Source organism: Colobus angolensis, unplaced genomic scaffold (genome assembly GCF_000951035.1).
Source record: "Colobus angolensis palliatus isolate OR3802 unplaced genomic scaffold, Cang.pa_1.0 Scaffold1, whole genome shotgun sequence".
Classification (NCBI taxonomy): Eukaryota; Metazoa; Chordata; class Mammalia; order Primates; family Cercopithecidae; genus Colobus; species Colobus angolensis.
The window spans coordinates 12,036,437-12,060,211 of NW_012110918.1; the positions used below are offsets into that span (position 1 = coordinate 12,036,437).

The window sequence follows — 23,775 nt, forward strand, 5'->3', positions numbered from 1 at the left end:
GGAAGTTGCAGTCAGCCAAGATCGCGCAGCCGCACTCCAGCCTGGGCGAAAGCGCCACACTCTAGGACCCCTCATCCGCCTCCGCCCCGTGTCTCCTCCCGCCATCTCCCAAGGGTCCCCTTTTGAGGGCACCCCCGCCCCTCGACGGCCCCAGGAAGTCCCGCACGCCTGCCAGGCTGCAGCGAAGCGCCGAGGTGCGTGGGGTCCAAGGCTGGTGGTCCCTGCGGCGCGGCGCACACGCAGGGTCCGGGGTCGACCCCTCTCCCGCTCCGGCGCCTGCCGGGGAAGTCAGTCCGCCTGGTCAGCCCAGAACCCCCGAATCCGGGGGCTGGAGCTCGGGAGCAGGCACAAGCGCCCCTCTCCGCCTGCGCCGTGGAATGCGCGCCAGGACCACTTGGCAGCCCTTCCCCCAGCGCCGCCGGCCGCTGCTGGGGACAACCTCACGCTCCGGTCTCTTGCTCCTCCTCCTGACCCCAGCGCACCCCCATCCCCGCCCCAGATGCAGCGAGGCTCCCTCCGCCTTCAGCCTGGCAGAGTCGCACTAGGAGTTGCAGCGGCCGCAGGACCTTCCCGCTCGCGGAGACCCAGACGGCTGCAAGAGCCCCGGCAGCCTCGGGGTCGACGGCACCATGAACGTCTCGGGCTGCCCAGGAGCCGGGAACGCGAGCCAGGTGGGCGGCGGGGGCGGCTGGCACCCCGAGGCGGTCATCGTGCCCCTGCTCTTCGCGCTCATCTTCCTCGTGGGCACCGTGGGCAACACGCTGGTGCTGGCGGTGCTGCTGCGCGGCGGCCAGGCGGTCAGCACAACCAACCTGTTCATTCTCAACCTGGGCGTGGCGGACCTGTGTTTCATCCTGTGCTGCGTGCCCTTCCAGGCCACCATCTACACGCTGGACGGCTGGGTGTTCGGCTCGCTGCTGTGCAAGGCTGTGCACTTCCTCATCTTCCTCACCATGCATGCCAGCAGCTTCACGCTGGCCGCCGTCTCGCTGGACAGGTGAGCCAGCGCCCTGGCCTCCCTGGGAGATGGGCATCCACTGGGGGGACGGAGCGGGAGGCGGGACCGGGGGATCAAGAAGGGACGCGCAGAGTGGGAGAGGACTTTAAGAAGGCAGTGGAAGACTAGCGGGCGCGGAGGAGGAGAAAGAGGAAATAGAATGGGGGACCGTGGTGTCCCCTCGGTTAGGTTCGTCCTGGGGCCTGGAAGCCTGGAGAATGTGGCTCTCCAGCGCCGCCCTCTCCTGACAACGCGCAGCATTTCCCGGTACGACGCGTTTGTGCGCGTTCGTCTCGCTTGAGCTTAATGCCCCCGTGAGGGTGGGATAGGACAAAGTGCCCAATGTACAGAAGAGCTGAGTTCATAAGTAACTCGCTCAGAGTCGCCAGCCAGGGATCCGGTGCATAAAGTGACTGTCTCCTGCAGCCAACTTCAGTCACCTCCACTGCACTCGCCTCCAAGCCACAGTTTGGTTGGTTGGTGCGGTCGGGTCAGGTCCAGGCTGTGGATCTTGGGTCCTTTGCGAGGACCCCCGCCGAAGTCCGAGCAAGCGTGCCTGAAGGTCCCTAGCTCAGTCCCAGCCACTCTGCCCCTCGCCTCCAAACAAAACAAAACAAAACCAAAAACAAGTCAGGGGCGGGGAGAGGAGAGTGCCCTGGGGTTCTCCCTCCCCAGCCAGAGGAGAGCGAGAGAGGCACAGTTGGGAGAGCGCGGGACTCAGGTGAAGCTTGAAATGACAGTAGGATGGTTCCTGGGGAGGAAATCTTCGTATCTTCCCCTCTCCCTTCTCCGGAAAAACTGAGGCGAGGCCAGACTCCCCCCACATCTCCTGTAGCCACTGAGCGGGAAGTGCGTTGGTTCCCAGCGCGCTCGTGGGATCCACAAAACTCAGATTCTCTCAGGAATCCCCTGAGAAACTAACTGTCCCTTGCCCAACATGTCTTCTCCAGGCTGTCTGCTATAGCCTCAGGCGCCTCCCCACTCCCTCCCGCGGCACCGTCACTAGTGGGTAGTCACAGCCTCCCGGAGCCCATAGCCGGTTCTCCAACCTTTAGTCTTCGGTGACTTTGGGATGCCCTCTCAGTGGAGTCCGTCCGTGGTTGCAGTCCCCGGGGGCAGCGGGAAAATGGCTTGGAGGCGCACCTTTCCCGCTGCCCGGCCCGCCGCATTTCCAGGCTCCGCTCAGTGTCTGGGACGCGCTGGGACGCCCCCACCTACACCCTCACCCCCACCTCCGGTGTGTGCGGTGTAACCATGCGCTAAGGACCTTCCTCGAGAGTGACCGTGGGGCCCGAGGTGCAGGGGTCGCGGCCCGCCAGCGCTCAGCCGACGTCTCCCTTCCCGGCTTGACCGCAGGTATCTGGCCATCCGCTATCCGCTGCACTCCCGCGAGCTGCGCACGCCTCGAAACGCGCTGGCAGCGATCGCGCTCATCTGGGGCCTGTCGCTGCTCTTCTCCGGGCCCTACCTGAGTTACTACCGCCAGTCGCAGCTGGCCAATCTGACCGTGTGCCATCCCGCGTGGAGCGCCCCTCGCCGCCGCGCCATGGACCTCTGCACCTTCGTCTTCAGCTACCTGCTTCCGGTGCTGGTTCTCGGCCTGACCTACGCGCGCACCCTGCGCTACCTCTGGCGCGCCGTCGACCCGGTGGCCGCGGGCTCGGGTGCCCGGCGCGCCAAGCGCAAGGTGACACGCATGATCCTTATCGTGGCCGCGCTCTTCTGCCTCTGCTGGATGCCCCACCACGCGCTCATCCTCTGCGTGTGGTTCGGCCATTTCCCGCTCACGCGCGCCACTTATGCGCTTCGCATCCTCTCGCACCTGGTCTCCTACGCCAACTCCTGCGTGAACCCCATCGTTTACGCGCTGGTCTCCAAACACTTCCGCAAAGGTTTCCGCAAGATCTGCGCGGGCCTGCTGGGCCGTGCCCCACGCCGAGCCTCGGGCCGCGTGTGCGCTGCCGCGCCGGGCACCCACAGTGGCAGCGTGCTGGAGCGCGAGTCCACCGACCAGTCGCACGTGAGCGACGCGGCAGAGGCCCTTCGTCCCTGCCCCGGCGCTTCCCAGCCACGCACCCTCGAGCCTGATCCCGGCCCGTCTTGGCGGGGCCCAAAGGCAGGCAACAGCATCCTGACAGTTGATGTGACCTGAAAGCACTTAGCGGGCATGCTTGGATGTTACAGAGTTGGAGTCATTGTTGGAGGACTGTGGGGAGAGCTTTGCCTGTTAATAAAACGCACAAACCATTTCACATGCAGTGACAGCGCTGTTTCGTTTCTCATTGTCTTGAGACTCCGTGGGAAGCCTCTGGGGCTTCACAGAGGGGCTCCCTAGGGGTGAGTGCAGGACCCTTTGCAGAGCTACTAGGAAAGAGGGCTGACCACACCTAAGGCGGCCGGGTTACAATCCGCATAAAAATCTGAGTCTGGGGAGCGTGCAACAGAGGCAGGCAGACTGTTTTAGGCGTTCAATAAAGTGGATCGGTGACAGACACAGATGTGTGTTCCCAGTCGCATTTGTGCTCTGGTGTGTGACAGATCTGTCCTCACCTGCTTCCAGCTCCCAGGGCCCCTTTGAGTCTGGGCAGCCCGTTCAGTCCCGGTCCATTTTTGGCCTTAGCTTTTCCTTCCCTGGCTGCAGCTGGGCCAGGATCAAGTCTCCAGGGGCTGTTTCACTCCAGATAGAACTCCCTTCCCAGAGGCTTTTTTTTTTTTCGTTTCTGTGTTGTTGTTGTTGTTGTTTGTTTGTTTGAGACAGAGTTTCGCTCTTGTTGCCCAGGCTGGAGTGCAATGGTGCAATCTCGGCTCACCACAACCTCTGCCTCCCAGGTTCAAGTGATTCTCCTGCCTCAGTCTCCCAAGTAGCTGGGCTTACCACCATGGATACTAATACAGCTAATTTCTGTATTTTTAGTAGAGACAGGGCTTTACCATATTGGCCAGGCTGGTCTCAAACTCCTGACCTCAGCCTCCTTCAAAGTGCTGGGATTACTGGGATTACCAGAATTCTTTTGTTCTTTTTTTTTTTTTTTTTGGTGTGTGTGTGGTGGGGGGAGGGAAGGCAGAGTCTGGCTCCCTAGCTCAGACTGAAGTGCAGTGTTGTGATCTTGGCTCACTGCAACCTCCACTTCCTGGGCTCAAGTGATCCAGCTTCAGCCTCCTGAGTAGCTGGGACTACAGGTGCATGCTACCATGTCCAGCTAATTTTTGTGTTTTTGATAGAGACAGAGTCTCCCTATGTTGCTCTGGTCTCAAACCCCTGGGCTCAAGCAATCTGCCCTCCTTGGTCTCCCAAAGTGCTAAGATTACAGGCATGAGCCACCATGTCCAGGGTTCTTAAGCCAAGGCTCTTTACACAAAATCACTTCAGTGTTTAAGGAGAGCAGGGAGACTCTCCAGGCTGTCCCCATCGCACATCGTTGAGCTCAGAACACTCTGACCAAGGGTTTGGGTCTTAGGTTGGTGTCAGCCACTGAAATGCAGGGGACACCCGTGGGCCCTGACCGGAAGGACAAAATCGGGGAGAGGTAGAGGTCTTACACCTGCCAGGTCCCCCTGGGCAGGCATTGAGTGTCGCAACGGGTTCCAGGTGGTGGAAATGGAGCGGGACAGGGACACCAAGGCAGCTGCAGTGTGGGCGGGGCTGAGTCCTGGGCTTTATCTTTGGGTGTTTGCAGAACTGGGGCAGGGGCTGCCAAGTCCACGGTCCTAGGGTCCTTGCCCAGAGCAGCTGCCTCTGACCAACTGCTCAGCTGCCAGAGAAGTGACTAGAATAGAGGTTGTAGCTTAGGCACCGCTGCTCCCTCCAGTCCCTCTGTGCAGCCGATGATGGCCCCGTGGCCCCTGCTCCATCTCACCTTCCTGGGGTTCAGCATCACCTGGCCCTTGGTCCATGGGCAGGGCTTCCGAGGGACAGCAGCCGGTAGGTGGAGGGCAAGGTCATAAGCTTTGCGATGGGCCCTAGGGCACCTGAGTGACCTTAACCTTTATCGCTCAGTCTGGCCATTCCTCTTCAACGTCACCGTGCCCCAGAAGGCTCAGGAAGGCATCCAGATTCCGAACAATGGGAGTGCACCCCTGCTCGTAGATGTGCAGGTGTTCGTCTCCAACGTGTTTAATGTGGTAAGTGCCGCTAGGCCAAGGGCCCTAAGTGCTGGGCTGGGCAGGAGACAGGACTCAGCCCTGGATAGTGCTGGGGTCTCCTGCCGTGTTCTGCCAACACAGCGCTCACCCTGAGGTGACGTATTGCCCTTCCCTCAGGACATCCTGCGATACACAATGTCCTCCATGCTGCTGCTTAAGCTGGTGAGCTCCTATCCCCGGGGAGGTGGGACAGGAAAGCCCAGCTGAGTCCAGCTCAGAAGTACCAGCCTTCATCAACATGCTGAGCTTAGGGGCATGGATACGTGGAGATCAGGAGCCTCAGTGGTGCCCTTGTGTCCCCAGTCCTGGCTGGACACGCGCCTGGCCTGGAACGCTAGCGCACACCCGCGGCATGCCGTCACGCTACCCTGGGAGTCTCTCTGGACACCAAGACTCACCATCCTGGAGGCGTAAGTGAAACAGCTCCTGCCCCACGAATCTGCGGTGCATAGCCCTCCTTTTCCCCATCTACAACCTAGAGGCTGGGTGAATATGCCCCTCCTGGCAGTCCCTGCCAGACTAGCAGTGCATCTCTACTGCCTCTGCGGTTGGGGGTGGGATGCCAGGGTCTCTCCTGGCCCTGTCGAAGGGGCTGGGGCTCTGGCTGTGGTGCCTTTCCCCACAGGCTCTGGGTGGACTGGAGGGACCAGAGCCCACAGGTCCGAGTAGACCAGGACGGCCACGTGAAGCTCAATCTGGCCCTCACCACGGAGACCAACTGCAACTTTGAGCTCCTCCACTTCCCCCGGGACCATAGCAACTGCAGCCTCAGTTTCTATGCTCTCAGCAACACAGGTGCTGACAGGGCAGGGGCTGCAGGGTTGGGGAGGGGAGGAGGAAGGTGGGGAAAGGGAACTCCCAGGTCTGTGGTACAGGGCAGAGGGAAGGGGAGAAGGCAGACGGAAGGGGAACGCCCAGGTCTGTGTTCAGAGCAGTCTACCCCAGGTTTAGGTGGGCAGCACCTGCTCTCCCACTGCGCCCCCCACTTGAGGGGCAGCCCATCTCTGTGCTCTGCGGTAGCCTCAGGGCTCCTCTCTAGGGTCAGACTCAACGATTCGCAGCAGTTCTGCAATCCTAGGGGTCCGAGCACATCAGTCTTCTGTCCTCCCCAGAGCAACTGCCCTCCACAGCCATGGCCTGACCGCAGTGGCTCGGCCCCTTGCAGCAAGGCCAGAGGCTCAGGTTGCTGTGGCCCCACTCCTGGAAACCACCTGAAGGTGCAGCCACTCTGTATAAACCCATTGGGTGACATCTAACTTGGCAAAGAAATCCTACCCTTCCCTCCATGAGAGACCACAGCCATAGCCCCGTGGATCCCGCTTCAGGTGTGAGACGATAGACTGACGAAGTGTGACCAGTTCTCCCTCCACCATGAAGTGGTGCAAAGTACATTTATTTTTACAATGAAAGCTCATCTATGAATCTGATAAAGGCCTTCCTTTAACTGGAGACGATTTGGGATGTTGCAAAACAAGGTTTGGGAAGCCCATCTACGGACTGGTTTTGTCTCCAAGTCTGTCCCTGCCAAAAGCCATCAAAAGTCTCCATCACCCCTGGGCTCCAGTCTGCTACCCCCACACTTGGCAGCTGGGATCTCTCCTTTCTAGTTCATAGTTCTCATTCCCACCCCTCAGCAATGGAGTTAGAGTTCCAGACCCACGCGATGAACGAGATTGTGAGTGTCAAGAGGGAATACGTAGTTTATGATGTGAAGACCCAAGTCCCACCCCGGCAGCTGGTGCCCTGCTTCCAGGTGACGGTGAGTCAAGTCGGGAGGAGGCCAACAGAGGCCTGCTGGAGGTGGATGGGGGTGAGGATGCAGGGCCACAGGCCGAGCCCCATGCCCCTGCTGCCCACCTCCTTCCTCCCACTGGAAGGCCCTGGCTTTTCCCCTTCCAGATGAGCCTGAAGAACACGGCACTCAAGTCCATCATCGCCCTCTTGGTGCCTGCAGAGGCGCTGCTGCTGGCTGACGTGTGCGGGGGGCTGCTGCCCCTCCAGGCCATTGAGCGCATAGGCTACAAGGTGACATTGCTGCTGGGCTACCTTGTCTTCCACTCCTCCCTGGTGCAGGCCCTGCCCAGCTCCTCCTCCTGCAACCCACTGCTCAGTAAGCCCTGCTACCTCACCCAGTCTGCCGTTTCTCCCCGGTCGCCCACTGGTGCTCAACTTGCTGAGGGACTGGCCCCTGAGCCTCTCCCCATGCCCTGCCTCCCCCAGTTTACTACTTCACCATCCTGCTGCTGCTGCTCTTCCTCAGCACCATGGAGACTGTGCTGCTGGCTGGGCTGCTGGCCCGGGGCAGCCTTGGGGCCAAAAGCGGCCCCAGCCCAGCCCCAAGAGGGGAACATCAAGAGCATGGCAACCCAGGGCCTCATCCTGAAGGTGGGCAGGGGCTGGAGCCCCTTTCCGGGGCTGGGGGGTAAGGAATGAGGCCTAGGTGCATATCTAGGGCTGGGGTGAGCGCGCGGGGGGTTCCGGCGTGCATAGAAGCTCCTTGCATCTACCCTGCTGGCTCTCCTATCCCTGGCCTCCACCATGTCCACCTCCCTTAGAAGAAACAGGTCTGGGGCAGGGAGCAAGCTTAGCCTCCCTGACGTCGCAGGTGACCTCAATCTCCTGATAACCCACACCTTGCACAGCCTAAGAGGGTGTTTCTTTAACTGAAGATGGCCTGAAATGGGCCAGACCCAAATTTTCATCAGCTGAGAATCTAAGAAAGGGAGAGATACAGGCTGATGACCCCTGTGGTTCACTCTTCTGCTCGTGTTGGGGGGACCTTGAAGAACAGCTCCTTTCCCTGTATCTCTCCCCACAGAGTCCCCCAGAGGAGGAAAGGGGTCACAGAGAAGCTGGCCTGAGACTGCTGACCGCATCTTCTTCCTCGTGTACGTGGTTGGGGTGCTATGCAGCCAATTCATCTTCGCTGGAATCTGGATGTGGGCAGCGTGCAAGTCTGGCGCAGCCCCTGGAGAGGCTGCACCCCATGGCAGGCAGCCTAGACCATAACGGGCAGGGCCTGGGCTGCACACCTTAGGATGAAGTTTGCTTTCCCATGGCTGGGGGAGGGCCATGGCAGGGTCTCTGGACGAAGCCAGGCTGAGCTCCCCCGCTGTAAGCACACAAGCAGAGTGTGAAATAAACCCATCTCCAGTGCAAGTGTGCGTCAAGGGTCAGTCTTCATTCTCATCCTAAATAGGTGGGGCCCTATTTTTTGCTTCCAACCCTCACTTTGCTCCTGAACTTTTCCCCATTGTCCCTGTCTCCCAGCCCACAGGCAGGCAGCCTAACTGCTCCTTTGGCAACGACGACTGCTTGGCTCTGGGCCAGGAGGCACTGAGGCTGGGGACCAGAGACAGGCGCCTGAGGAAGGCTGCAGAGGGTGGGACAGAACTCCTCCTCTGAATGCCTCCTGCAGTGTGCTGGACTCTAGGGAAAATGGCCAGTGAGTCTGCCTCCCCCAGCCACCTAGGGAACTCCTAGGAGGGAAAGGTCCCAGACCTCAGGCCTGTGGGCGAGCGGGAATGTGTTTTAAGAGAGGGGGTCAGGCCGGGCACGGTGGCTCACGCCTGTAATCCCAGCACTTTGGGAGGCCGAGGCAGGCGGATCACGAGGTCAGGAGATCGAGACCATCCCGGCTAACACGGTGAAACCCCGTCTCTACTAAAAAATACAAAAAACTAGCCGGGCGAGGTGGCGGGCGCCTGTAGTCCCAGCTACTCGGGAGGCTGAGGCAGGAGAATGGCGTAAACCCGGGAGGTGGAGCTTGCAGTGAGCCGAGATCCGGCCACTGCACTCCAGCCCGGGCGACAGAGCGAGACTCCATCTCAAAAAAAAAAAAAAAAAAAAAAAAAAAGAGGGGGTCAATGCTGACTGCCTTTCCTCCAGGTGCTCTAGCTGCTTCTCTGAGCCCTACCACATCTCTGGGCTGTAGGGGAGTTCTCTGTCCCCCGCTCTGACCTAGGCTGGAGGTAGGGCCATTCTGCCCTGCTGCTCTTGGTACACATGGGACAGCAGTGGGCACAGGCCTCTGTCTTCCTTCTCTCCTTTCCTGTTTCAGAAGCCATCAGGGTCATAAAAGCCAAAGTGTGAAGGGACCCCAGGCTTCCCAGAGAGTGCTGGTTCGGCTGGGAACACGGGCTGTGGGGAAAAAGTGGAAACCAGGACTAGAGGGCTCAGGGACACGGCTCCTGGATGGGGTGGTGGAGACAGGTCTCTGTCCCTAAGGACTTCGAGCTCACCCAGCCCAGAGGCAAGTTAACACTGGTTTATCTGTCCAATGACATGCCAGTCTGGCGGAACCAGGCACGGCCAGCAGGAGGCTCAGGCAGAGGTGTCGAAAAGGCGATCGATCATGTCGCCCACCTGCTCCACGCCATACTTGATGTACTTCTCTGGGTTCTTGGTGAAGGGTACGCTGCCGAACCTGAGGGGGGCACTATGGTCAGGGGACGGAGGGCCACCCTCCCCAGCTCCACCCTCAGCCTAAGGCACACCTGACAGTCTCTTGGAAGGGGTGGCCCTGAATGATTCCCTGTCTGACCCCGCCCCAAAGCCCAGAGCACTGGATCTGCCGCCTAAACCCACCACCCTTCTCCTATTTCCCTCGAGGAAGAGGAGCTTGAAGAGGCCCACTGGGGCTGTGGGCAGCACAGGCTAGGAGAGGGAAATGGAAGGCTCACTTCTGTAGAAAGGACCCGTAGGTCTCCTTGACAATGGTCTTCTGGGCCTGGCGAATCCTGTCCCTCTGCTCTGTGTCTGGAATAGCCCAGGCCTTCTGGATTTTGCACAGTTCTTCGAGGCCATCATTGAAGCCCTGGCCACCAAAATGGTGAAAAAGGAAGTGACCCAGAGACAAACATTTTGGGTGTGTGTTGCCTCAACAGTAGCAGCACGCAGTGGAGGGGAGAGGACCCCGACTCACCTTAAAACGTTCCTTGATAATCTGCCGCTCCTTGTCCCGGAGCTGGGAAGCCAGGAGAGATGGCAGAGAAAGCTCACTTTAGAGCCCAGTGGCCTGCCCCCACTCTTCCCCAAACACCCTTGGCCTGGGCCTCTCTCCTGTGTCCTCATGGACACATGCATCCTTTGCTCTCTGATCCCAGAGGGATGCTTGTCCACTTTTTCACCAAGACACGACAAAAAGTATCCCGTCTGCTAGACACCCCTTCCCAGCCCAGGCCTTGAGCCCACCTTGACTCCCGGCTGGAACACAGGTAGATTCTTCTCTGCGATGTAATCGGTCACCTTTAACCAACTGCCAGACAGAAAGAGAAGTGTGAGGGCAGGGGCGGCCTGCCTCAGTGGCCTGGCTTGTTTCGTTTGCCAAATCTCTGGATCTACTTGGTGGGTGGTGGTAGGAAGGGATATGGGTCACAACTAAGCAAAACAACAGATTCTCTTCCTGGGAATAGAAAATCTTTAAACTGGTCACTTACTGAGAAAACATAAGGAAACACTTGAGTGTTCAATAAATTGAACAAATACTATCAACTATACTTTACATCAATATCATGGCAAATTAAGATGGAGAAACATGAGAAAGAAAGGAGTGAAGGGCAGAAGAATGAGAAGGAAGAGGGAGACACATTCAAAGGGAAGAAACAAGGCCAGGAAGAAAGAGGACCAGAGAAGCAGAGGGATCCCCATAGACCAAGGCTCAGCCAAGTTCAAGTGCTCTCGTGACCTTGCTCTCTTCCTGGGGTAAACATTACCCACATCTCTGACAGTCAGCTCTTCAATCATTCTTCTCCTTGACACTTGGCAGACTCCCCTCTAAAGTGGCTATAGTGGGCCCCTAGGAGCAGGTAGTGGTGGAGGAGGGGGGCTTCTCTCTCCAGCCCGTGAGTTTGATTAGAAACCAAGTGGAGGATTAGGGTCCAGAGGACAGGAGTTCCCCATGACCGAGCCTGTGTCCTGAGGCGCTGAGAAGGAAGAGCGCGTGGTGGCACGGGGCGGGGTGAGGGCTAAGACGGCTGGGGGCCCATGCAGGAGCAGGGCGGGCCCAGCCTCTCACCTGCGCTGGTAGGTCTGGATCTGCTGCTCAATGTGCTCCCGGTAGGAGCGCTCGGCAGTCTTCTGTGTCACTGCCACCAGCTGGATCAGTTCAGACCTGGGTGGGGGTAGGGGACAGAGGAGAGGGGGCAGGACTGGCTCCTCACGCCCAAAGACTGCAGCAACGCTGGGAGGGCCTCCCATTGCCCCCCAAACTCTACAAGCCCTACAGGAGCAGCACTCCCACCTTCCGGGTCCTGGGATGGAGGAGACTGAAGCACCCCCTCCCATCTCGTCCACAAGAGAAGGAGCCCAGGGGGCAGGGGCTGGCACGGCTGCACAGCCAAGGGGCGCAGACTCCCTCCCTCAGGCCACTTACTTCTCCAGGGACTTGAGGATGTAATTGTAGTTGTTGTGAAGGAAGATGGCGCTCAGAGCTGGGTCCTCGTACACCTTGGACTTGCTCAGCAAGTTCAACTGTAGGTTGCCCAGTACTTTACCTGCACAGGGAAAAATGGGGCCACACCCATCATGGCAGTCTGACCCAAACGACCCCATCCCGGGACCTGCTAACGCACTCCTATCCATCGCTCCTCAGGAGGCCTCAGCCCAGCTCCCCTCAGCCTCTGAACTAGAGGTCAGGTTGTGGTTCCAAAGGTCAGATGGCACTTAGGAGAGGGCCCTGGGAATAGCCAGAGAGCACAGACAGAAGGAAGGGAAAGGCAGGGCATGCAGGCGGCAGGGCTGCTGGTCTGCCCGGGAGAACACTCACAGATATAGGTGCTTAGCAGCCGCTTGCTGAACTCGGAGCTGTAGCTGGTGGCCGAAGAGCTGGTCTCTGTGAGAGGAGAAGTCCTGTTATTGCAGTGGCAGCAGCCAAGACCCTCAATGGCCCTTCCCCCATGCCATGCAGCAGTCTGAGGGGACACTGAGGTCCCCGGGCTTCCTTGGGCAGAGCCAGCTACCTGCTAAGCCACAGGGCGGCCCCTGCCACAGGAAGCACCGGCCCTGGATTTTCTGGAACCCAGAGCTACCCTCTATGATGGGGTGGCATGGCTAAGGAGCTGGTCCATGTCAGCAGAAAAGCTGGCAGGACAAGAGTGAGATGCCAGCGCCCTGTCCCCTCCTGCCCCCACCCACCCTGGGTGATTTCTACAAGGCCCCCTTTTTCCTTTTGCCAACAGCAGAGTCTTAGAAAGGGCTCCTCACAGTCTCTGCACCTTCTCCCCTACATTCAAACATCCCCCTCTAGCAGACCCTCCTGAATAGAGGAAGCTGCGGCCTGCAGTGTGGAAGGCCGAGTGGGGACAGCAAGGCAGGGAGGCCGGGTGAGCCTGCGGGGTGTATTCAGGGCTCTGGCCCCGGCAGGTGCTGCGGATAAGCTCAGAGACAGAGTGGCCCTGAAGGGAGCAGAGAGAGTTGAGAGCACCCTGAGAAAACTTATGTCCCCTCTGACTCGGGCTCCCCAGTAGGTCCTGAGAGTCAGTCCCCAGGGAACCTCACCCACCAAGCTTCAGAGGGACAGGAATGGGCTGCAGAACCGCACTGCTTACCTCGGGGGTCTAAAGGAATATTGTATGTGTCCCCAAGAACTACGGAGTGAAAGGCAGTGCACACAGAGGGGACGGAGGAGAGACAGAGGAGGGAGAAAGATGCAAAGTGCAAAAAACACGTTAGAAATGGCACGTCAACCCGAGTCAAGCAGACCTCTCCCCATGACAGCCAGAACACAGACAGCAAGACACAGCAGGCAGGACCCTCTGAGGACCAGGGAACGCTCTGTAAGTAGAGAGCTGGGAAACTGCAGGTTGGAGGCTGCCCACGGGCTCCCTGCCCCCAAAATGGGACGGAAAGAGAGGGCCCAGGGACCTCAGTGCTTGGAATGACCCAGAAAGGTGCTCTTGCTCACAGGCCGACCCCGAGCTCCAGTCCCAGGGCAGGGCCAGCAGGAAGACATCCAGCTAGCCCTGAGACACTTGCTACCCTCTGAAGGCCAGCGGAGCGAGCCTGACGAGGAGAGCAGGTAGACACAGAGAAGGATTCGGGCGGGGAGCAGGCGCAGAAAGGACACCTTCCAACCAGCCAGCACCGCTCCCAGAGTGAGGACACTGCTTCCAGGGCGAGGACAGTCAAAGGGGCTGAGGGAGGGGCCGGAGGTCCAGTGTCTGGTCTTGAAAGGTGCAGGCAAACCTCGCTCTCCTGATGCTCAGCCCCAGGGACCCTCTGCAGGGCACATCTCAACCCCTCCACAGACTGGAGACGCCTCCTCACTGCTCCCTGCCCTCTAACCCCGTGTCTCCAGGCAAGCAGGGGAGTGGGGCAGGGGGCCCAGCTGGGAAGTGCCAGTACCTTGGGAGGCCAGCATGGCACCTGCCGTCTCCTGGAAGTCCAAAAGCTGCTGCAGGAAGAGGATGGCCTGGGTGGGAAGAAGACGGTGCAGAAGGGCAAGTGGCAGGCCCGGCCGACGGCCTCCCGCAGGGACCCCTCTGAGTGCCCAGAGCCAGTCCAGGGCTGGGATCCGCCCAGTGAAGAGCGCGGCTGGAAACTTCATTTTCACTCTAGTCTACCAGGAAGGGCCCTGTCTGCTAGAGACACTAAGCACATCACTGTCCCTCCTGCCACCCAGGACCGCTCACAAAGGTGCGAGCAGCTCTGGGCCAGACTGGGTCCCTTCCACCAGTACTCTGCCCGGCCCTGGGCCTGGGTCCTCCTTCCTCCCCCCTTCCCGGTGTCCTCAGGCAGCACCCACATTGCTGGTGAGCTCGTGCACGGTGCCGTCCTTTGGCATGTTGTACTCCTTGTCCGGATCATTCTGTGGAAAAACAGCCTCTGGTTAACTGAAGCAGCCCCCGGCCCACCCCACGCCCCTGTGCACCTGCTCATGGTGCCGCCTCCTAGCAGACAGGTGCTAGGACACCTCTCAGGCACAAAGGCTGAGCCAGGCTGGACCAAGGTGGAGACGGCCTTCCCACCTCAGAGGGCTTGGAGGCCCCAGGAAGGAAAGGAAGGCACATGGGTGCTGACAGGCCAGCGGCGCAGCTGGCTTCCCCTGGGACAACCCGCCCTCTTGGAGGCCTGCTCTCTGAGAGTCCCCCAGGGCCAGGTCACTGTGGGTGCTGGGATGGGAGGGAGGGAGAAAGGGGAGGATGGCAGGGACCTTGATGTTGTCCGCGAAGTCTTCCAGCGCTTTGGCACCGATGGTCTCCATGGAGGTGATGAGGCCAGGCAGCTTGTTCTTGGTGCTGGCGGCCGTGCCCTGAGGAAGCACAAGGGAGTCCCAAGCTCTCCTCCAGTCACTCAGTGAGCATCTCATTCGCCCAGGGCCCTTCCTAAGCCGTCTCCATGCACCCTCAGAGCAGAGGTGTGGGACGGAGAATGCGGTTCTCCTAGGGAGGGATGGGGGCGGCCACACCAGGCAGCAGGCTGCCTCCTGGCTGTGTTTTCCAGGGCCCCTCGTCCACATACCTGGAGCACCTGGTCAAACTCAGGCTTGGTCTGCTTGAGGTGCCGCAGGATGGGGAAGACGGTGAGCACCGTGGAGAAGTCGTGTCGCACGATGGCCTTCCGGGCAGCGGACACGATGTTCTCCCCTTCAAGCATCAGCCCATCCAGGGCATCCTGAGGGGGCAGGGAGGCAGTTCAGGGAAGGGTGGGGTGGTGGGAGCTGGCTCCGGGCTGGTGGGGGATCCTTGTAGGGTACAGGGGGCCAGTGTGCAGGAAGCGGGGCGATGGGGAGGTGGTGAGCGTCCACCCAGGACCACTCCGCAGGGCACAAGGCGGTGGTGGTGGCTGGAGTTGAGGGCTGCAAGAGTCTGTGGTGACAGCTCTTGCTGGGGCTGGCTGCAGAGCCCCGGGGCGGCACGGGACCTGTATCAGGGAGTCGAAGGTCTTCTTCTGGTGGTGCTCGGGGATGATGTCTGCCAGCAGCTGGTACTCGCTCTGCGCCAGCTTGACGAAGGCACTGACGCAGTGAATGTAGGCATCGGTCTCCACGTCCAGCATGTCATCTCTCCCTGGGGGAAGACACAGCTCTTGAGTTGCTGGTCTGGGGCCAGCCCTACTTCTGGCTGGGGGAGGTGTGGGTCCCCCAGCTCCCGGACTGCACCCCAGAGCGGCAGCGGATGGGGAAGAGGCTGACTGTTCTGGCAGAAAGCTGCAAGGGCACCAGCAGGCCCCGCCAGGTTCGAGGGGAACAATAGGAGCTGAGCCCAGCCTTTGTTCTGGCTTCATTCTCAGTTCTGCGCAGACAGTGGGATCAGACACCAGAGGCAGGAGGGTGATGGACGGAAGGATAAGGAGGGAAGATCCCTGAATCAACATCCTGGATAAGGCAGTTTGACCCCAGGACTGAGGATTCTGAGTTGTACCTGAAAGAGGGCAGCCCAGGGTGGGCAGGTGGCTGTGCCACCTCAAGGAGGCTGGCACTGGGGTTATCCATGTGGGCAAATGTGGGGCCTGCGAAGGAAGTGACCAGCCCAGCCAGGGCTTCTGGAACGTCTAAGAGGGTGGTAGGCTGCAGCCTCTGAGGCTGGCTGGCATGGGGTCAAAATCTGAGAAGAGGCTGGTAAGTCCCAGAAAGGAGGGGTTGCCAGCTGCCCCAGGAGGAGGCCAGATCCTATTACTGGAGGCCACAGCGGGGGCGCCTGTGGACAAAACCAGTGGCAGAACCGCCTGGTCTTATGTGCCAAGGGATGGGCTCTGAGGGGATCAGAGCTCTGAGTTGTTGCAGGAGGCGGACATCAGGGCTCTCTGCCCTCAAGGGAGCCACCTTCCCTCTCTGCCTGCTTTCTGAGTAGCAGCAGCTTCTCCCCTTGGCCCAGGCCTGAGAGCCAGGCACGCACTCCCATCTGGAGAGAGGCAAGGAGACCTAGGCCCAAAAGAGAGAGAGTGGAGAGAGAGGCACATAGGCCTGGCCCATCCTCAGAGCAGAGTGGGCCTGGCTGGGCCAGACAGGAGCAGGCCATCCGGGGACCGCTGCGAAGGCAGTGTCAGCAGCTGCCCTCGGGCTGGGCTGCAGTACTCACCGGCCAGTGGCCCGTGCTTGTCGTTCAAGGCCTCGGACAGGTGCTTAACTCGGAAATCATGCTCGTGACCTGGCGAGATGTTGGCCGCATAAACACAGGCAGTGTTTATCCAGGGGCCAGGCAGGCCGCCCCTTGGGGTATAGGGAAGAAGCCCTTCATCTCCAGTAGGGGGATGTCAGATGGGGATGGGGAAGGGGGCATCGGAGAGGGCTCTGAGCCCCTCCTCTACCTCAAGCCACCTTGGGAACAGCCATTTCAAGCCTGACTTCAGTGAGCACCCAGGACCGTCCTTAGCTGCTCATTTCCCCAAGTCTGGAGGCCCAGGGAAAGCAGAGAAGGACCAAGGAGGGGCTGAAGAGCTGATGCTTGGCCCCAGGGGGGTTCCCCACCTCGCTGTATTTGCACAAAGCCCCAGTTTGCCTGTCCCCTGCTGTACACACTCCCCTTTCTGAAGAGGGGAAGGCCGGGAGGCCTTGGCCAGCTGGGGTTGCCACTGCGGGTCTGAGCGTGAAAGGCTGCCCCAGACAAAGAGCTTTCTCTGAGTTCAGACAGGAGACAAGGACAGAGACAGGGGAGGGAGGAGGGAGCCCCAAGGAGGGCAGAGCTGCCATCAGCCAGAGAGGACCAGGCCGAGGGCCGCGAAACTGTCCCTGCGAGCCCAAGAGGCGTTGGGGACCTGCCGTTCCCACCCTGCTCCCCTCAGGGTTTCTCCCGAGGCCCTCCTGGGGGAGGCTCTGCCCTGCCAAGTGCGTGCACACACAGTGGAGAAGGAAGGGACAGGAGGGGAACACAGGGTGATTACCTTCCAGAGGAATGAGGTTAGAGCCCCCCTTTTTCCCATCTAGACCATGCTGGGAATACTGTTTCAGAAGGTTCTGAGCCTTACGGATCGTCCCTGTCACCAGAGCCACACAGAGAGGAGATAAGAAGACCTAGGAAATGAGTGAGAGAAAACAGCAGCGGCCCTCCACCTGCCCCCAGGCCCCGCACCCAGCCCCCCAACAGTGAGCAGGCCCTTCCCTGGGACCACCAGAGACCCTGGGGACAAGGGCGAAGGAAAAGAATCATTTCCTTCTCCAAATGGAGCCTTGATTCTACTACTGACCCTCCTTGTTCTGGATTTCAGTTCATTTCTGAAAGGACAGAGGGTAATGAAGATGGAACAAGATCCACCAGAAGTCAAAAATATGGAGTGGCATTGTAGTCAGAACAGGCTAGGGCTCAGGTTGGAGGAGCCGGTGACAAAGCTCACACACCGAGAGGGCACAACCAGGGTGGCAGAGCTTGGGGGTGCCCTGAAGCCAGCAGCCCCCAGCGCAGCCCCAAACTCCAGGCAGAGTTCTCCGAGCACGTTCAGTGTTGGGACGGACGCCCAACAGCAGCCAGCAGGAAGCCACCCTGACTGAACTTCTGGGGAGCACTGTGCCCAAGGCGGACGGCTCAGAGACCCAGAGGCAGCCTAGCCCCACACACTAGAGTTCCCCAAACAACCAAAGGGACAAGAAAAAATCCAAAAGTCAGGAAGGGGTTAACAGAAGCCACCACACAGAGAGCCTGGAGGGTATGCGCGGAAGGAAAGGGCACATGCTCTTGGCATGGGGGAAAAAAACAACAGTTAGTATCACAAGTGAAAACAGTGAGAACAAAATGGTAGCACCCACAGCCACCTGAGTCAGCCTCTTTTATGGGAATGAGACATCTTGGGCCAGAAAACGTGGGGAAATAAACTCGCATCTCAAGTAGACAAGTGCAGCTGCCTTGTTAACAAAATGTATGGGGGCAGGAAGGCACCCGGGCTGCCCCCCACCCTCCTCCTGTCTATCTGAGCACAGTGAGGCTGTTGTGTCCTAGCAGCTCCCCAGAAAGCTGAGGGAGAAAGGGGCAGTGTCTGGAGGCTCCTTGCTTACACCTGCACTGCACCGCACCGCACCACATCACAATTAGCTCTTTTTTTTTTGTTTTTGTTTTTGTTTTTTTTGAGACGGAGTCTTGCTGGGTCACCCAGGCTGGAGTGCAATGGCACAATCTCGGCTCACTGCAACCTCCGCCTCCTGGTTTCAAGCAATTCTCCTGCCTCAGCCTCCTGAGTAGTTGCGATAATAGGCGTGCACAACCGTACCTAGCTAATTTTTTTTCTATTTTTAGTGGAGACGGGGTTTCACCATGTTGGCCAGGCTGGTCTTGAACTCCTGACCTCAGGTGATCCGCCCACCTCGGCCTCCCGAAGTGTTGGGATTATAGGCGTGAGCCACCATACTCGGCCCATAATTAGCTCCTAATAACCAAGTCCCGCAGCCTGGCTCATATCTGCCTTGCTCGTGCTCTCCCCTTCAGCGAGCGAGGCTCACTAATGGGTGAATCAGATTCCCGCCCCACGACCCACCAGGAGCAGCCGGAGCAGCCGCGGACGCAGGTGCACACCGGCAGGATGTGGGATGTGGGTCGGGGATGCAGATCCGACAGCCGCCAAACCCGTCAGGCACCCAATTACCTCCAGGGATGCTGAGGTCAGTGCTTCACCACCTGGGAGGCCTCCCCACCCCTCTCCTCAGAAGTGGGAACCAACGTCAACGGAGCCTGACTCCCTAGAGCCTGACATTGGTCCTGAGCCCACCAGCTCCTGACAACTCGGAAACCCCACAGCCGGAGAGTTTTCCTCTTGTGTCCCTGGGCCAAGGACGGATGCAGTCCACTGTGAGCCACCTGAGATCAGATCCCTCCTGCCTGAAAGGCCAGGTGGCTGCATGGCCAGCGGGCACTCTTAGGGCAGTGCACAGAGGGCTATGGGGCTTCCAGGGGGCCTGTCAGGGAACCAGGCAGAAGAGGAAGCGAGCAGAGACTGGCTGGGGCCCAAGTGTCCTCGCAGCCTCACAGAGACAGCCACTCCCCACCACACAGAAGGTACAGAGCTGCTCCATCCGCTGGGCAGGCAGCTGCGCCCACAGGCTGGGCCGGCAGTCCCCATTTGCAGCAAGTTTTGGCTGCGTGGGCAGGACATCCACACTGGAGGGAGAAGGCCCCAGGCACCAGCTCCCTAATGCTCTACTCCCTGAGGGCAGCCCCTACTCTGCCTGTTTCTCTAAACCTTAAACAAAGGCCTGGAGGGGAGCAGGTGCTCTTGTGGAACAGACACCTCGCTCTCTGAGGGGCATGGGCAGGTAGGGACTGGAGAAACCAAGGGTGTAAGTAAGCTCTGCCTAAAGCCTGTTGTCACAAGCAGGTCCCACAGGCCACACCTAGGGCATGTGCCTGCAGCAGCAGTTGGACAGGGGGCCAGCCTGGGTGGGAGCAGCCCTGGCTTCTCCAGCTTTCTCTTCCAGAGCAATCTCAGCAGCCCCACCCCAGAACATCCCAGCATGTCATCGAGTTGTGGGCAGCATCTCTCAGTGGCCAGAGACAGCTGGGCTTGTCAAGCTGTGGCTGGCAGAGCCACTGTTTATCTGGAGCACAGACTACAAGGGACATGATGCCAGGGAGAAAGAACAGACAGATGACGAGATGTTCACCCAGGACAGCGACACCCACCGGCCCAGGCCTCTCATCATGGTGCCCCTTTCCACAAGGCACTGACTCGCACTGGAGCCCAAAGCCAGTTTAAGTTCTTCTGAGAAGACGCTGTGGGGTTTCTTTCCTTTTTGGATCGACTGGGAAAGTGAAATTCTCCCCATCCAGCTCTCAGCTACACATCACTTCAGGTCACCTTGCCTTTCTGGAAGGTGAAGGCTGGAGCACCTATCCACTCGCTATCCCAGCGTCCTGGATGCAAGTGTGCCCGGTCTCCTGACAGGGTGATGTGTGTGTAAGGCACGAGGCCTAGGCAGGGGCTCGGCCCTAGAAGCCTCTGCCGCCTGCCTCAGGCAGGATTCACTGAGTACCTGTGTTACTCCCTCACTCCGAAGAAGCTGTGTAACCCCCAGGCTCTGCTGGCTGGAAGGGTCTTGCTCTGGGGCGCCCTCACTGGCTGGGCAGACACTTGCTTTCTGTCCTGTGTACCTACAGTCAGGGTTACCATAACGACAAGCTCTAGAGGGGTCTGACGCTGCGAACGCTAGACTGGATGAAAGCAGTGCAGTTCTAGTCAGCCTCTGGCTGTTGCAGAGATGGGCCAGGATGGGGGCTCACCTGGCCGCTTGACTGGCTTCTTGGTAGGTGTATCTTTCCTCTTGTTGGGGATAGCAGGGGAGTAGGGAACCCCAGAGGAAGAACTGCTCTTATGGAAATGCTCCTTCAGGCCCTTGATGGAGCGGTCCAGCTGGCTGGAGCGTATCTGGTAGTAGACGTTCATGAAATCTGAGGAGATACAGAGCAATAGAGGTACGGCTGCCAGGCCCTGCCTCTGCCTTGCAGACCCACCATGTCTGTCAACCCTTCTTAGCATCTGCTGTCTGCTCTGGGTCACAAGCCACCCATATCTTGTCCCAAATCAGGTAAAGTATTTTTTTTTTTTGAGACAGGGTCTTGCTCTGTTGTCCAGGCTGCAGTGCAGCGGCACGATGTCAGCTCATTGCAGGCTCGACCTCCTGGGCTCAAGTAATCTGCCCACTTCAGCCTCCCAGAGTGCTGGGATGACAGGCATGAGTCACCACGCCCGGCCAGGCAGTCTTGAAAAACACCCTCCGATAGAACTGATAATTAGTTGTAATTTTTTTTTTTTTTTAGGTAAGGTCTTACTTTGTCGCCCAGGCTGGAGTGCAGTGGTGTGATAGTTCACTGCAACCTCTGTCTCCCAGGCTCAACCAATTCTCTTGCCTCAGCCTTGAGTGGCTGGGATTACAGGCACGCGCCACTTCCGCCCAGCTAATTTTTATATTTTTAGTAGAGATGGGGTTTCACCATGTTGGCAAGGCTGGTCTTGAACTCCTGATCTCAAACGATTCACCAGCCTCGGCCTCCCAAAGTGCTGGGATTATAGGCATGAGCCACCACGCCCAGCCCTAGTTGTAAGTTTTTTTATGTTTTTTTGAGACAGAGTTTCATTTTTGTCGCCCAGGCTGGAATGCAATGGCACAATCTTGGCTCACTGCGACCTCTGCCTCCCGGGTTTAAGTGATTCTCCTGCCTCAGCCTCCTAAGTAGCTGGGATTATTACAGGTGCCTGCCACCACACCTAGCTATTTTTTTGTATTTTTAGCAGAGATGGGGTTTCACCATGTTGGCCACGCTGGTCTTGAACTCCTGACCTCAAATGATCCACCGGCCTCGGCCTCCCAAAGTGCTGGGATTACAGGCATGAGCCACTGCGCCCAACCCTAGTTGTAAGTTTTAAATGGTACTTTTTTTTTTTAATAAAAAGACAAAGTTAATATCCAGATTCAACTTGGTAAGGGGTCAAAGAACATGAGCTCTATAGGAAGCAAACAGACAACAAATGTTAGTGAATGAAAAACATACATCTTTAGCCATTAATAAAGTACAAATTTAAAAAATTAGAGTACTGTGATAGTCCTATCAGATAGCAAAACAAAAATTAATGAAGAACAAATGGCCATGGAACTGTCGATGAGTCCATCGATTGGCCTGATCTATTTGGAGAGGAGTTAGTGATGTCAAAAAGGTTACAAGTATCTTCAGACACTTACACCTAATCCCTGCACCCTTAAGAATAAACAAAAATTAGCTGGGCATGGTGGCTCAAGCCTGTAATCCCAGCTACTCGGGAGGCTGAGGCAGAATTGCTTGAACCCAGGAGGCAGAGGTTGTGGTGAGTCAGGATCACGCCACTGCACTCTAGCCTTTGCGAGACTCCGTCTCAAAAAAAAAAAAAAGTGCAATACTGGATATCTATTGGAGTTGAAGTTTTTATTTTCTTTCTTTCTTTCTTTCTTTTTGAGATGGAGTTTTGCTCTTGTTGTCCAGGCTGGAGTGCAATGGCATGATCTCAGCTCACCACAACCTCCTGGGTTCAAGAGATTCTCTTGCTTCAGCCTCCCGAGTAGCTGGGATTACAGGCCACCACACCCAGCTAATTTTGTATTTTTAGTAGAGACGGGGTTTCTCTATGTTGGTCAGGCTGGTCTCCAACTTCTGACCTCAGGTGATCTGCCCGCCTAGGCCTCCCAAAGTGCTGGGATTACAGGTGTGAGCCACTGCACCCAGCCTTCTTTCTTTGAGACAAGAGTCTCACTCTGTCACCCAGGTTGGAGTGCAGTGGTGTGATCTCAGCTCACTGCAACCTCCAGCTCCCAGGCTCAAGTCATTCCCCCCCAGCTCAGCCTCCCAAGTAGCTGGGACTGCCGGCATGTGTCACCACACCCAGCTAATTTTTTGTAGAGACAGGGTTTTGCCATGCTGGCCAGGTCTTGAACTCCTGAGCTGAAGCGATCCCCCCACCTCAGCCTCCCAAAGTGTTAGGATTACAGGCGTAGCCACCACACCTGGCATAAATAAACATTAACAGTGCTCATCTTTGGGTTATGTAATGGAGGCATCGCGGAAGTGGAAGATGGACTTTTACTTTTCACTCATGGCTTTCTGTACCATTTGAAAATTTTAGGCCGGGTGCGGTGGCTCAAGCCTGTAATAAAAAATATACGTCTCTACTAAAAAATATAAAAAACTAGTCGGGTGAGGTGGCGGGCGCCTGTAGTCCCAGCTACTCGGGAGGCTGAGGTAGGAGAATGGCGTAAACCCAGGAGGCAGAGCTTGCAGTGAGCTGAGATCCGGCCACTGCACCCCAGCCTGGGTGACAGTGAGACTCCATCTCAAAAAAAAAAAACAAAAAAACAAAAAAGTTTACAACTAATCAAAAAAGGCAAATGAACATAAAAATCAAGACAAGAAAAGTTTGAATTTGCCTAGATTCACGGCTTGATATATAAGTCATAGAATGGTTGCTTATATTGGTTCCAGTTAAACATCCTTTTATCAAAAAAACCACGACAAGTGGATTAAAGAATAAAGGCGGCCGGGCACGGTGGTTCACGTCTGTAATTCCAGCACTTTGGGAGGCTGAGGTGGGTGGATCACCTGAGGTCAGAAGTTCAAGACCAGCCTGGCCAACATGGCAAAACCCCATCTCTATTAACAATACAAAACTTAGCCAGGTGTGGTGGCGTGCGCCAGTAATCCCAGCTACTCAGGAGGCTGAGGCAGGAGAATCGCTGGAACCCGGGGTTGCAGAGGCTGCAGCAAGCCGAGATTACACCATTGCACTTCAGCCTGGGCAACAGAGCAAGACTCCATCTCAAAAAAAAAAAAAAAAAAAAACTCACTCTGCCTCCAGTGTGCCACGTGGCCGGGTCAGAACCTCTTACCTTGGTTGCGGCCGTATTCCACCAGCCAGCGGGAAATGCGAATGACATCCTGGAGCACGCTCTCGGGCAGGTGCTCCAGGGTCACATCCTCTTGGGCCTCCAGATCATCATCACCACTGATCAGATCCAAGATGAGCACGGGTGAGACGACCTTACTGTGCCGTGTCATCAGGCTGCGGAATTCAGACTCCAGGGACTCCTTCCCGCGCTCAAAGAGCAGTTTCTGCAGGGACAACAGAAGGAAGCGGGTGCCTGCTGTTTCAGTGTTCTGCCAGTCCTGGCCTTCCCCTGCCCGTGCCAGCTTGGTCTTCCTAATTCAGGGCCTCTGCCCTTTTCTGCCCTGATACCCTTTTTTTTTTTTTTT

The 23,775-nt window shown here is 57.8% G+C and overlaps 3 protein-coding genes across 8 annotated transcripts in view; 2 read left to right on the plus strand and 1 right to left on the minus strand.

The window, feature by feature from the left end:
• Window positions 1-557: 557 nt before the first annotated feature.
• GALR2 (galanin receptor 2) lies at window positions 558-3,259 on the plus strand. Its single transcript, XM_011948804.1, has 2 exons — window positions 558-997; window positions 2,354-3,259. The coding sequence occupies exons 1-2, from the start codon at window positions 630-632 to the stop codon at window positions 3,147-3,149; spliced, it is 1,164 nt and encodes a 387-aa protein (XP_011804194.1). The 5' UTR covers window positions 558-629; the 3' UTR covers window positions 3,150-3,259.
• Window positions 3,260-4,739: 1,480 nt separating this feature from the next.
• ZACN (zinc activated ligand-gated ion channel) lies at window positions 4,740-8,297 on the plus strand. The gene is made up of 9 exons (XM_011949324.1): window positions 4,740-4,919; window positions 4,995-5,119; window positions 5,258-5,302; window positions 5,444-5,550; window positions 5,766-5,935; window positions 6,775-6,899; window positions 7,040-7,250; window positions 7,361-7,525; window positions 7,959-8,297. The coding sequence occupies exons 1-9, from the start codon at window positions 4,823-4,825 to the stop codon at window positions 8,147-8,149; spliced, it is 1,236 nt and encodes a 411-aa protein (XP_011804714.1). The 5' UTR covers window positions 4,740-4,822; the 3' UTR covers window positions 8,150-8,297.
• Window positions 8,298-9,392: 1,095 nt separating this feature from the next.
• Window positions 9,393-23,775, minus strand: part of EXOC7 (exocyst complex component 7) — a 19,941-nt gene continuing 5,558 nt past the window's right edge. Inside the window, exons 5-20 of one of the 6 annotated variants that reach the window (XM_011949033.1) lie at window positions 23,412-23,634; window positions 20,281-20,448; window positions 16,961-17,053; window positions 15,002-15,147; window positions 14,600-14,752; window positions 14,292-14,390; window positions 13,884-13,946; window positions 13,484-13,550; window positions 12,688-12,726; window positions 11,907-11,972; window positions 11,514-11,634; window positions 11,157-11,252; window positions 10,334-10,397; window positions 10,065-10,106; window positions 9,823-9,956; window positions 9,393-9,566 (exon numbers count right to left, since the gene is read on the minus strand). In XM_011949033.1, coding sequence (XP_011804423.1) covers window positions 9,464-9,566; window positions 9,823-9,956; window positions 10,065-10,106; window positions 10,334-10,397; window positions 11,157-11,252; window positions 11,514-11,634; window positions 11,907-11,972; window positions 12,688-12,726; window positions 13,484-13,550; window positions 13,884-13,946; window positions 14,292-14,390; window positions 14,600-14,752; window positions 15,002-15,147; window positions 16,961-17,053; window positions 20,281-20,448; window positions 23,412-23,634 — 1,677 coding nt within the window. In that variant the 3' untranslated portion in view covers window positions 9,393-9,463. Of the gene's footprint in view, window positions 9,567-9,822; window positions 9,957-10,064; window positions 10,107-10,333; window positions 10,398-11,156; window positions 11,253-11,513; window positions 11,635-11,906; window positions 11,973-12,687; window positions 12,727-13,483; window positions 13,551-13,883; window positions 13,947-14,291; window positions 14,391-14,599; window positions 14,753-15,001; window positions 15,148-16,158; window positions 16,312-16,960; window positions 17,054-20,280; window positions 20,449-23,411; window positions 23,635-23,775 lie in introns of all 6 variants that reach the window. The other 5 variants (XM_011948969.1, XM_011948901.1, XM_011949183.1 and 2 more) reach the window with 5 other exon arrangements.